The sequence below is a fragment of the Lagopus muta genome, chromosome 6 (genome assembly GCF_023343835.1).
Source record: "Lagopus muta isolate bLagMut1 chromosome 6, bLagMut1 primary, whole genome shotgun sequence".
In the NCBI taxonomy this organism is placed as follows: domain Eukaryota; kingdom Metazoa; phylum Chordata; class Aves; order Galliformes; family Phasianidae; genus Lagopus; species Lagopus muta.
Genome location: NC_064438.1, coordinates 48,232,086 through 48,245,868, shown reverse-complemented (window position 1 = coordinate 48,245,868; position 13,783 = coordinate 48,232,086). Strand labels below are relative to the sequence as shown.

The following is a 13,783-nucleotide window of genomic DNA, read 5'->3' as shown; positions in this document are numbered from 1 at the left end:
AGAAAACCAGTGGCTGCTTAACACTCAGCACAAATACTCCAGCACCATTTAGCCAGGAACTGAAGAATGCTGCATCAAACTGAAATTGCTGGGAAATACTGGACAGACAGACTGAGAAGGCATCTCTTGCGCTGGGGTACCAAAAGCCCCACTACCCATCCAATCCTATGGCTTTTTGAGACCCAGCCCAGAAGGCCAACTGTACCCTGGGCTGCATCAAGAGCAGCGGCCAACAGGGCAATGGGCATTATCCCGCTTTGCTCAGCCTTCCTGCGGCCCCCATCTGGAGTACTGCATTCAGGCCTGGAGCCCCCAGCTTATGGAAGAGGTGGAGGTGGCCACTAAGATGATTAGAGAACTGAAGCACCTTTCCTGTGAAGAAAGGCTGAGAGAGTTGGGCTTGTTCAGCTTGGAGAAGAGAAGGTTCCGAAGAGACCTCATTGAAGCCTTCCAGTACTTAAAAGGAGCTTATAAACATGAGGGAAATCAACTTCTTACATGATCTGATGGCAATAGGAAACAGTCTTAAACTAAAAGCGGGGAGATTTAGGTTAAATGTTCAGAGGTAATTTTCACTCCAAGGGTGGCGAGATGCTGGCACTGCTGCCCAGAAAGCTGTGGGTGCCCCAACCCTGAAGGTGCCCAAAGCCAGGCTGGATGTGGCCCTCAGCTGGTGGGAAATGTCTCCGCCCATGGCTGGGGATTGCAACTGTTCTTCAAGTTCCCTTCCAACCCAAGCAATTCTGAGCCTATGGTTCTGTGACATATAGATTTAGGCTCCCATGGGTAGGCAGACATACATGGGTGGCCATCTCCCCAGCCCTGGACGCTTAGTTACCCTGACTGGGTGGGTGCACTGAGGGATGCAGGCAAGTGTGCTTCTGCAAGTACCCATTTGCAGGTCCCAGTCAGGCTGCTGGGCAGGGTACGTGAGGGTAAGTTTATAGTTCGTCCATAGGGGAAAATGTCACCAGTAAAATGCAAGGATCTTCCAAGCACAAGGGGCCATTAGCCCAGAGAAGAGTGCCATCTACTGATCCACCAGCTTTGCATCCATGAGCATGGAGAGAGACTTCCACCCCACTGCTCAACTTGACCAACCTTGTTTTTCTTTATCTTTCAAGATATGCTTTGATCCCATCGAAGCATAATGTAGCCACGGGCATGGGAATAATCATACCATAAAAAACCCATCAACATGCAAACACAACCTTAACAAAACACCACTGAAATGCCAAATAAAACAAATGCCATTTAAATGCTGCTATACAGAAACCACAGCCTTAACAGTGTGAAAGATTAAAAAGAAAAGGTCCAGCATTCTGCACATTAAATGTTAACACTGTTTTCAAAGCAAGTCTAAGAGAAGACAAGTAATTTAATAAGCCTAATGGGTGTGCAATTGGCATTTGACCATTCTTGTCATAAAAGTAGGTGTCTTCCTGGCATGAGATGTGTAGGAACAACACTGAAAGACAGCTGAGGCTTTTAAAACAGAATTTTTAAAAATAACATCCTTCCCACTCCCCTCCCAGGGGTAGATTTATTGAGAGTTCCACTCTGTTAAGAAAAGGATCAATTGGATGAAACACAAATAACTGTGGGCATAGTAAGTGGCACAGTAAGTTTGGAGCCCATTTGTAGCTTAATTTATTGCCAACAATCAGTGATGTCAAGCTTTCAACCATCTCCTGACAGCCCTATGACAACTGCAGTTACACAGCATTATCTGGTTTTCCAGTAAAATCTTTTCACTCAGCATCACACTGCATCTCACAACAGAAGCATGCTCCACGAGCCTCTCCCCTCAGCATTTATGGATGGAATCAGAACACCTCAGAGGTTCCTGCAATTACTTCTACTGCTTTTGACACTACTCACTTCCACAAAGAACTGATCAGTAAAATACAAAAAAAAGGGAAATTGCCAATATATTAAATGATCTAACAAAAGACAGAAGTAATATTAATAATATATTGTTTGATGCTAGCAAGTTTAATTTTAAAATATTTGGTATAGAGTGTTCTTTGTATATACAAAGACAAACCATCCTCTTATCTAGTTACGTACGTGGTCAAACAATCTCTTTTCAAAACTGAATAGAATGTGACACATGATGATGATGATATTCAGTCACACCAACGTATAATGAGATGATCCCTAATGCTGCTACAACACTGACACCATCTTACCCAGAAATTTTACAACACAAGTTATGAGAACACACTGAGCCAAACAAATTAAAAAAGAAAAAAAGAATGACACTCCTTACCTTGCAACTAGAAAACAGATTTTTTATTTTTATTTTTTTTTTAGTCCAATAATGTTTTACTGCAGAAAAAATAATCAATTTCTGGAGAAATTCTGTTTCATGCCTTCAAATACTTGTTACAGTTTTAAGAGACCTCAATACTTGCCTAAGCACGGAGTTATATTGGAGATGGGGGGGGGGCAAAGCAATGCTGAGCAAAACCAATAACAAATAAAAGGTGCTAATTTCATACTCTAACAAACCCCATTGCTCAAATGTTTGCAAACATGAAACCAAACAAATTCAACCATATCTTTATTTTAAACAAAATTCATATGAAATTCTGCAACTACAAGATTATGACAAACAGACACGTATACTCTGCAGCAGCATAAAATATAATCCTGTATACAGTCCAAGCATCAATTTTCTCTATCACAATCAGGATTTTATCTCAAAGGAGCATCTGTCAGATTCTCAGGAACCAAAAATAGCAAAGACCCTTTTAAACAGAACAGTTTCTGGTTTATATTTATAACTGCACTGCACTTGCTGCTCCTGGCTGCACGGCTATGAAATCTGTGCACGATACATTCAATTACTCAGCTTTGCACTTCATCATGCGGTTAGCTACCGTTACCTGCATCTTACCCTTCAAGCACTTCTCCCCATGCACAGGGTAAAGGTTTAAAACGCAAGAAACATTCGCACATTGAAGAACTAACTGTAGAGCTGACTGACATTACACAGCAAAAACCTGGTGAGAACAAAAACCGAGCACACTGATGTATAAAACAGAGAGCCTACCTGAATTCTTCAAATGCATACATGGCCTAGTAACTACACAAATGCTCTGAAATTTAAAAATAATCTTCTTTACGTGCAGGAAAACCATTTAGTTTGTCAAACTGCAGCAAAATGCATAACGATGAGACAGAATATTTGAAATATTCTGAAGAGAAAGGGTATGCAGATACTGGCCTGCAGCCTACAGCTCAGCCAGCTGCTGACAAGCAGCAGCTAACAGGGAAAGGCGATAGAGTACCATGTGATCATTCCTGCAAGTCTGATTAATGCAGTATACTCCAAGAATACAGGCTGATATCTTTATTATTCAAGCCAAATAAGTCAAATACTGTACATGACAGGCTAAATTATCATCCGCATGCCACATCAAAATCAGTAAACACAAGCAGAGGACGACAGAAAACTAAATATATATCGTAACCCAAGAGATTAATCAGGCCCATTCAAGCCGATTTTCTTACCTTGTAGTGATATTTTATTCTGTGCTTTTATTCATATAAACCACCAATGATGCAACAAAAGGCTGCAGCCACCAACCTCCCCTTCCATGAAAGCCAGAACATTTTAAAGGAGTTTATCTACTAGTAATCATTTCCTCTGTAGTCTATCCCCAACCAGTTTAACTCCTTCAGCCCTGAATTCATTGCCGTCAGTGCCATTTGCACTGCCACGTGGGCTTTTCTTGTTCTGCAGGGTTAACACTCACAGCCCACCGCCGTGCCATGGAATGAAGCTGGCTAAGAGCCATCTCTGCCAGGCAGAGGAAGGGCAAGGGGAGTGAGGAAAGTTCAGGATTTCGTGGCATTGCGGTAGGCGAAGGAAGATGCTCCAGCTGCCTAGCAACAGCACACGCAATCTCCACGGCAACAGAGCAGTAAGGCTCCCAGTGCAGGGGACCAGGGCTCGGGGTGCAGCCTGTGCCCACTGCCCCGAGCACGGTCCATTCTGCTGGCTTTGGATTGCATGGGTCCTTATGCATGGGGAGACCTCAGCAGCCCCAAACAGACACAGCGATACGTTAGGAGGGATGCAGAAAGATTTTGTCATGCCGTTGTGCACACTAGGGTAAACCTCTGCATCTCTGTAAGGGAGCCAAGATTTAAGGATGCCAGGTTGGGCCAGGCAGAAAGGGAATGGGCTGCTGGCTGGAGAGCAGGCTAAGGGAGGGGAGCACTGGAAATGATGGAGAGGCAGATTCTGGGAAAACCACTTCGTACTTGGGAGGGAAAGATGGTGAGGCACTGCCTGGGAAATGCAAGAGCAGGCAGTGCCTCTGGGCTACTCCCACCTCTTTTTCCTTCCCCTTTATAGCTACGGCTCATTCCCAGTACAAGAAAACATTCTCACACAGAGGGGTTTGGTTGATGTATGAAACACCCACCCAGACCCAACCACAACTCTTAAAGAGCCTCCAGTCACCCTGCTTGAGGACAGCAGTTGTCCCACCAAGCTATGGGATTCTGAGAATGGTAGAACACAGGCGGCAATGTCACCACAAAGCAGCAACCTGTGACAGAATCACAGAATGGCCAGGGTTGGAAGGGACCTCAAGGATCATGAACCTCCAACCCCCCTCCCACATGCAGGGCCACCTCCACATTTAATGCTAAACCAGGCTGCCCAGGGCCCCATCCAACCTGGCCTTGAACGCCTCCAAGGACAGGGCATCCACAGCCTCTCTGGGCAGCCTGTTCCAGTACCACTCTCTGGGTAAAGAATTTCCCCCTGATGCCCAACCTAAATCTCCCCTCTCTCAACTTAAAACCATTTCCCCTCATCCTACACATATCAACCCTTTCAAAGAGTTGATTCCCCTCCCCTCTGTCGGCTCCCCTACATGACACACCTCATCAGCATCTGAACCCATGGTGCTGATAAAGTAGACAGAAGGGGCTGGAGCAATAGGAAAAGGCACTCTTGGCAAAGAATCACCACTGGAAACAGTCTGAATTTATTTGGGCTGTGGTATATATATGCAGTAATGACCTTGGGCTTGGTTTTATTTCCTTTTAAACAAATGTGATAGTATTAAATGATAATCAGGGCACACTGTTGGAGCACAAAAACACATGCAGTCACACCATCTGATGCAAATGAATTATTCTATAGGTATCCAGAAAGGGGGGAACTGCAAAGTAGGTACTTCTGCTTATAACCTAATAAGACATTAAAACTACCACAAAGGACACAACCTCTAAGGAAAGTCATCTTGCATATTTAGGATGTACTTCACAACACATATGCTTTCTGAACACCGTGCCCAAGAGCCTTGTGCAAGGTAGTGCCCTGCCTCTGACATGGAGGAAACAGGATTTTACCTTCACAGTCAGAGTTAGCCAAGATCCCACCCAGCTGGATAAGGAAAGCCTGAACTTTGGTTTTCTTGTTCACCCCAACCTCACCCTGACTTGAATTCAAGTGGAAAACAGGGCTGTTTTTCACTTTAAGTGTTAGTGTTTATTTATTACGCTAGCCAAAATAAAAACCTTTCTACACAACTAACAGCAATTATAGCGTACAGCTTCCCCTAAGTATCCATTCTCTTTGAAACAGAGTTTACAAAAACACTGCCTGGTCTTGCAATTTCTGCAAGAGCCACTATGCAAATAAATAGTCAACTGTTGAAGCGATGGCTTCCCTTGTCAATGAGCTCACTGTGCTCAAAGGCAAACACACTCCAGAAGCTTTCAAAGCAGAGGTCAGCTGCTGAAAAGGTTCCACTGGGATAACTTTTTTTAACTTCATTTTTTTTTAGCCAGCGATTTCACAACCATTTGTAGCATTACAGACAGCAAGAGCAGGGTTCCTATCCTGTAAGATAACCAGAAGTGCCATTTCTGGTTAATAGATTTGTAGGATTCCCAAATAAGGCTGGAAGATCTGAGACGATCGTGTCACTTTGTCCACACGAATGAGGATCAGCGTGACATTACCTAACAGAGATCACAGGGACTTTCTAAAGCCTCATGAACTCATGGATGGCAAAATAAATAAATAAAAATGGGATTGCAATATCTCCTTATGACTTCTTAGCAAAGAAGGTTGCAATTTCTCATGCTCTAAAACAGATTTCAAGTGTCTAGAAGCAGACAGAAATAACAGCAACAAAAAAACCTTTTACAAGAAAACTGTTTACTACCCCTACCAGGCTGTAAAATCAGTCCAACCTCTGATGAAAAATGTCCACAATAACACAAAATTTAATTATGTCTTGGAAAAGGAAAATAACTCTAATTATAGCTGGGGAGGGATGGGGCGAGCAGTTAAAGGAATGGGAACTGAGGTACTCCCATCCCACTTCCCAAAGTATTGCCAGGCAGATGTAGCAATGATGGTTCCCATTGAAGCAGCTTTGCAAGTCCTGGAAAACAACATGTGGGTTTAAGTCTTGTTTTAACAAACAAGAGAGAGGGTAAGAGAAATGGTAACCTCTGATGAAAGCTTGACAAAGAAGCAAAAGGTACAAATAGACAAACCAGAACAAGGCATAAAGACAACGGTGAAATTTCTGGATCTAGCTACTGCTTAAAGTGGCACACAAAAGCCTTGTGCTGATAGCCTGCAAAAGAGCTTCGTTTCTGCAAAAATAGCAGCTTGTACCACTGGTGCTCAGTATCTCAGTTGCATCACTCTTGGTCCATTGTCCTGAGCTTCCACCAAAGCCAAATGCTAGGTGACATTATCTGATCACAAACTGAGATATTTTAACGAGATAACTATTTATACCTGAAGAAAGGTATAATTTTTTAGAAATTTGACGGCAAGAAATTGCTGAAGAAAGGGAAAAGCTACTAACATAGCAGACTTCTGCCATTAAGCCTGTATTATCATTATGCTGAAGTGACATTTAGACCATTCAAGAAAAAATAAAACCTATTTAAAAATTCAATTCATGAGGAAGAAAATAGAAGGTGAAAGGAGAAGCAGAATGAACCAACAGGAGCATATGTAATCAATATACATTCACAATAGCTCCAGCGCTTCTGGAAAGTAGAAGATACAGAAATCACAGAGAGCATCTCAAAAAATGCTGAAAAATCTCCTCTCAATGGGATGTCCTCTGAGTTCAGAAGTCTTTCCCAGGCTTAAGAAAATAAGATTTAAAAGGATTATTGAAACAGAAGAAGGAATGGCTAAGTTCGTTCAGGTACTGAGAAAATAGCAGAAATAATTAGAGTACCCTAAACTCTTCTGAACAATGGTATATTCAATATTGGAGTATTGACTCAAACCTTCAGCTGCTAAAGGAAAGGGCGGAGAGGAAATGAACTTTTTTTTCCCCCTCTTTTCATCCATTGGATTTCTATTACATGCTGCCTTAAAACTTAACATCAATTTTGCTGCACAAGAATAGTCTTCTCATCTACATTTCTGACTGCTCATTTTCATCTGTAGTCTTCATTTTGATCACCAAAATTTGATTTCAAGAAGTTAGCCTGCTTAAAAAACCCCTGTGTCCACATTCATATAACTTTAAATATAACCACAAGTGAACATTTGCACAGCAAACTTCCCCCTCCCAGATTTGGCCCCAGTACACTTTGTGCTTTGCAAACTGAGAGCCTCGGCCCGGCCACAGCACAGCCAGCGTCAGGTTTTTCCCACGTTGATCTCCCACAGCTTTACTCTTATCACTTTGGGAGTACCACATATCATTTTCATGAACAGATACTCTGTACCAGGTGCAGACAAGCATGCAGCACAATGCTGAAACGGAAAGTTTTCCCAAACACAGCCCCATCTGCTTTGCTCTGGAGCTCAAGCGAAGGTGCACTGTAGTGAATCAGAGAGAATGGGATTCTTACTGAGTTTCTAATCAGCCCTTGGGTATAACACCACATGACAATCTGCACTCCAACAGAACTGAGACGGTCTGAACGAAAACTAAAACCTGCATACGAATTTCTGAGCTATCAGTCACTTCAATGGTACCTAAAATATCCAGTCCAATTTAGAACTGTGTGGTTCTGATTGCTATATAAAGCTGAATATTGAAAAGGTCCCTAGCAGTTTAAATAGACAAGACAGACAGCAGAAGACAAGCATATTTGAGATAAATGTCAAATTAGTAAAAGAAGAAATATGGTCATACCACCAAATATCCAAAGAAACTAAGATTCACCCTGTACAGTATGCAAATCTTAGTTGATATGACTAAGAGTTGAGCATTCGCGCCTGAATTTCTGCCTGCTTATGTAAAATGATTTAAAACCATGCAAAATCTCTTCCAAGAAAAGGCATGAGGCTGCATGAATTTGAAATGAAAGGAAGTAATATTTTATTTATCCCTAGATAAGCAACTATCAACAACAGCTTTTTCAATTCAGAAGAGATTAATTTGAATCATACTGCACACAAAAGTTGCCTCAGCAATTACAAGTTATGCTACCTCAGTATTCACCTGACAACCACAGCATCTTACTCCTGACACACGTTTGCTGATGAGCATCTTAATCTTTTTAAACATTGAGCAGAAGACATAAAGGACTCTCAGAGAAAATTAACTGGAGCCATGGGCTTCCAGTTTGAATCTTCCTTCAAGCTAGCTGTAATTAGTCAACTTTCTCCAAGTTTTGAGGGATTAAGTGGGAAAAGAGGAGCAGGAGGATGAGACTAGACATGCATCATCACCACTATCAAATAAAACATCAGTGGATATGGAAAATGTCCACTGATATTTATATATTCTCTGAATAAGCTACTGGGCTCCTGAAAGCACAGACTGACAATAAACCGTTTGACACTTATGTGTAGGGTATACATTGTATATAAACTAACCTGGAAGTGTGTATAAACAAATGTGGAAGTGTGCACTTTAGACACAAATACAGCTATTCATATACCACCAAAACCACACTGACTTCTTGCTTTTTTGAAGGAAGAAAATGTTCCAGATCTTAAAAGCATTTTAATTATATACTAGCGTGTTTGCAGCCAAAGGTATCTGCCATGAACTAGGCAACTTCCCACCCACAGTTGAGGATATTAACATCTACTGACTTTCAGACTCATCATTAAGTACACTGGCAGGACAGAAGTTGTACTTGCATGGAAAATACCAGAGTTTACTTGACAGCTTTGGTAAACATTCAAAGAGAGCAGCTGTTCACAACTGAGCCTTTTTATACCTCTGCAGTCTCTAGAAAGATGGTAAGAAGCAGTAGCAGAAAAATCAAGGCTAACATTTGGAGAATAGAAGCAGAACTGTAACAGCAACCACACTGCTGCAGAGAAAACTCCATTGGCACAATGAATCTGTTGAGCAAGCTCTCTTCACCATCAGACCACAGTGCCAAGGCTTTGGGAGCTACTGGCTTACGAGGATTTTACAGACACATCAAAGCTCAGATCTGATCATGACCCAGACCTTCATCCAAGACATATATGGATTATCCATCATGAGGTAAAGAATTTGCCAAGATTTAGCTGTATTGCTATCACATCAAGGTCAGTATTGCTCCCTCTTCCATAACAAAACAGTAAAGTCCTAGCGTTTCCCTCTTCAAAATGAGGTTGCATGTTCATAACAGGTCAAAAACAACAAAAAAGAGAAAAAGTAGTGAATTTTTCTTGCCCTGGTAGCTGATGCAAAAGATGTTAGAATAAACATGTGAGGGAATTATTCATTATATACAGAGGAACTCTTTGTTCAGAAACAGCTTCTGACAGTAGCACCAGACTTATACTGTGGCAATTTCAGATTACTCACTTCTATGAGCACATACGAAAGTTTGGATTGCTCCAAGGCTTCAGAATGGCACTCACAAGCAGTTTCACACACTAGGCCATATTATTTTACTGGCTGGTGAGACATGCTGGCTGTGGGATACCAACAGAGCACCTCTTGGGGAGAAGTTAGGACATCATATCGGTCCAGTTCCAGCCTCCCTTGAACCCACAAGTCTTGACGACAGAAGATTTTTGACGTCTGCCATCACATCCTCACAAACTCATCCATGTCTATAAAAAATTGGCAGGGGTGTAAAGAAAACAGAGTGAGACTCTGTGCTGAGCCACAGGACTAGAAGCAATGGGCACAATTTGAAATGTAGGAAATTCAACTAGTCTACAACTTTAAGACTTCATTCTACCTTCTCCCTATAATGCAGGGAGGAGAGTTACAGGTGCCGAAGTTATATTCTAAAACACAGGAGACAGATCAGGAATGCCCTTTTTTGTTCTTCACACAAAGAAAGTGAAAATTGAAAAAAATGCCTCATCTATTTAAGGACCTGAGAAATATCAGAGCTCCTGATCCTGGCTGCTCCTGCAGGACATCTTGAAGAGAGAGGGGTACTCTCCAGTGAAACATTATTAGGTTTGACACTTTAATTAAAGGAGGTGTCAAACTTAGCACAAAAATATCTTTTTTACATAAGCAGCATGTTACACTTCAGAGTTAAGTGCATGTAAATTACAAAATCAGCATAGCAGCTCACATAGCCTTCTCACAATCCATCAGCTGGGCAGCTTTCAGGACATCATCTGAATATCATCCATTCTCCAGTTTCCAGTACTAGTGGGGATGAAATTCAGTTTCCTAACATAAGGACAAGCACTAATACCCATAAAGAAGCAAAACAATAACACAACCCCCATTTGGGGGCTTTTGGGGCACCTTCCTTTACCTTCCACACCAAGAATTTTCCATCTCTCTCCTAATTTTCCTGTGAGCTATGTAATATGATCTGGAGGCTTGCTTCAGGACCTCTGCCAGCTTCTAGCCCTGTGCTGTAGGCCTTTGACAAACCAAACCAATCCTGCCCAGTGTCCAAGCCCTGGCCACTCTCCAGCATGACCGCAGAAACACATTTTGCAGCCAGAAGATATCACAGCTGGCTGGATCTGTATGGTCTACCATTTCTCAACTTAATGACCCCATTTTCTCACTCTGGCTCAAAAAAAAAAAACAAAACAAAAAACAAACAAAAAAAACCTGCTTAGACAGCACAGCTGTGATCAACTACCTGCAATATTGTTGCAGGTAGTCTTTTTACTGCCAAGGAAGGAGCACCTACTACAACTTGCTCTACAGTGCCATGAATCAAGGTTAGCATTGCACCCACTGCCATGCTTACCAATGCCAAATGGGCTGTTCACCAAACTTAGAGTGAGCTGCAGCAAATGAAAGCTTTTTTCTCCCCATGTTCTCACTGATGAAATGCTGTGCTGCTTCACTGCTGTCCTGCCTGGCATTGCTTGGGGTAGCCTAAAACCAAATATCCCCCTGGGCTCTGGGCTCCCACGAGCCTTGGCCATCTGCCACTCATACCTCACTTGAATACTCTCCAACCAGTTTTGACTACTGACACGTATCTTCAAGAATCATTTATTCATGAGACAAATCTTACTTGTGTTATCTTCGAAGGTAAAGTGAGGTGAGCTATCCTCTAACATGACATACACTGCTCTTTCCAAGTACAAATGACGTCCTGAAGAAAATGGTCAAAGATAAAAATCCAAATCAACTCCTGGCTTAGCTAATTACAAATGAATGAAACCACAGAGCAGTCAGCGTGTCCTTGAAAGAGGAAACAGGCATTAGAAGTGGAGACAGAAGCGTCAAGGCTCTGCAGATGGATTCCTGAGACTCATGCACAGACAGACCATCACAAGACTATCACAAAAATTAAAGTGTCATCTGAAACTTACTCCCCTTAATTCCTTCTTAATTTCCAGCTACTGTCATGCATCATTCATTATTATTCCACATTTTCAACTCACATTTGTATCTCAGAGAACTGCAGATCAGCCTAACATAACACCTGCTCTTTTCAGCCTCACATTCCTCATATATGCTTCAAATAGCTCTCTTGAGTTGTAAGAATCCTACTTTCTTATCTATGGGCTCCATCACTCTTCTCTCTGCTACCTCAGGGTGCTCTAGGCAAGCACTACTTGATGTGCCACCAGAATTATCAAGTAGCACTAACGTATGGGAAGCACAAGCAATGTTGGACCCATGGGCTGCATCAGTTCCAGGTCCAGCACCCCTCCACTTGCTTCTCTCCAAGGAGAGACAGCACTCAGTAATTGCATCCTTCAGTGCTGCAGTGGTGCAGGGATGGGAAAAGATGTCAGCATGTACAACTGCTTCTCACCTCTGAAACAGAACGGAGGTGGGTAAAGCCCAGAAATAGACTGAGATGTATGTGTATGATATGCTCCTCATATAATATATGAGATGTATGCACAGGAATGGGAAGAAAAGGTCAAAGAAAACCTAGTGAGGAGAGGTGGAGAAGAGGATACAACAACCTGAGGAGATGGATGCTTTCTACTCATTGTGGGATGTAAAATCCCAACAATAGGTTCTAATTCCACAACTACCCTCTGTTCCTTGGCTGTTCAGCTTCTCCAAAAACTATTATTATTGGTGCTTGAGGGTACGAGTGTCAAGACAGATCCACATGGCATTGCTCATTTTTGTGCTCCAGGTCTCCAACACCGCCCTGGAGGTCCTCTTCCCTCAGCTTCACTAAATTGCACAGCTTAAGTTTCTGCAATATTTTTGTATTCCACTGCTTTTTAATATAGACAAGGATTCAGTAACAGCCAGAGTGATTTTTAGCTTATAATCACAATTTCCTTTTCTAATCCCTCTTTATCTTTTGGCTACTTAAGGGTGGTGAGGCAATGGCACAGGTTGCCCAGAGACGTGATGGATGCCCTGACTCTGGAGACACTCAAGGTCAGGCTGGATGGGACTCTGGACAACCTGATCTAGCTGTGGGCATCACTATATGAGAGTTGGAGTGGATATCCTCTAAAGGCCCTTCCAATTTCAACAATTCCATGAAACCATTTCAGAATTCTCCTATGACACTCTCCTGTCTGCTCTCACATTTTTCCCACAAAATTATATCTAACACGGTTGTTTCTGATGCCCTCCCTTCAATTTGTTATTTATAAAATAGCCTCTTTTATCCCACCACAGTTCCAAAGGAGTCACTCACATAAAGGAAATGTTCCCAAGAAATGTAAGGGAAAAAGGGCAGATCAAGCCATTCCTAAACAATCCCACACTTACATAAACCAATGCTAGTTCTCCACAAGTAATGGAAAAAATGGGTATTTAGTTGTAACTGTAATAAAAACACATGTGAATCTGCTGAGGAATTCTAAAATACTTCCCGTTTTTCAATTTACCTTTGAAAACCTTTTTTTTCCATATCCTTCTGGCCAGAGGAGGGTCCAAAGGGGCATCCATTCTCCTTTGACCAACACATTGGGTTCTCCTCCTGCCAGTATTCCCAGGGATGAAAAAAAGGCATGCAACACTTGCAAGTTATCATTGTACAAACACAGGAGATTCCTTGCTGAAGAACCGTATAAAGGAAACTGTCACAGAGCCAAAATATTCTCTTGTGACAGCCGAGCTTCTTGCAACTTCCCAAATAAGGCCGTGACTTTATAGAGCATGTCTTTTCAAAGCCTCATTGATTTTCATCGTCTCATGAAGAAGCACGTTGTTTATGTGACTGGATGTGCTGATATTAAAACAGGATGAGACGGGCATAACTCAGTGGTTGCAAAGCCTGGTTTGCAGAGAGAATGAGCCAAATTATCACAGGAAGCTTCCAGAGACAAACAGCATCCATTCAGCCACTAGCTTGGAGTCATCCCCTTTGTGAGCCCAAGCTAGCAGGTGTGAAGATGCTGACATGGACAGCCAGCATTTCCCCATACACTGGGGACAGATTTCAAGGGACTTTTGAAGCACAG

At 42.3% G+C, this 13,783-nt stretch overlaps 1 protein-coding gene across 3 annotated transcripts in view; it reads right to left on the bottom strand.

The window, feature by feature from the left end:
* EVL (Enah/Vasp-like) overlaps nucleotides 1-13,783 on the bottom strand; it is a 127,503-nt gene that overhangs the window by 103,588 nt on the left and 10,132 nt on the right. Inside the window, exon 1 of one of the 3 annotated variants that reach the window (XM_048948051.1) lies at nucleotides 3,520-3,729. The exons of 1 other annotated variant lie outside the window; for it this stretch is intronic. Coding sequence is in view for 1 of the 2 variants with exons in the window: in XM_048948048.1 (XP_048804005.1) it covers nucleotides 3,059-3,081 (23 nt within the window). In the remaining variant the exon portion in view is untranslated. Of the gene's footprint in view, nucleotides 1-3,058; nucleotides 3,280-3,519; nucleotides 3,730-13,783 lie in introns of those variants that run through there. One more of the 3 variants, XM_048948048.1, reaches the window with a different exon arrangement.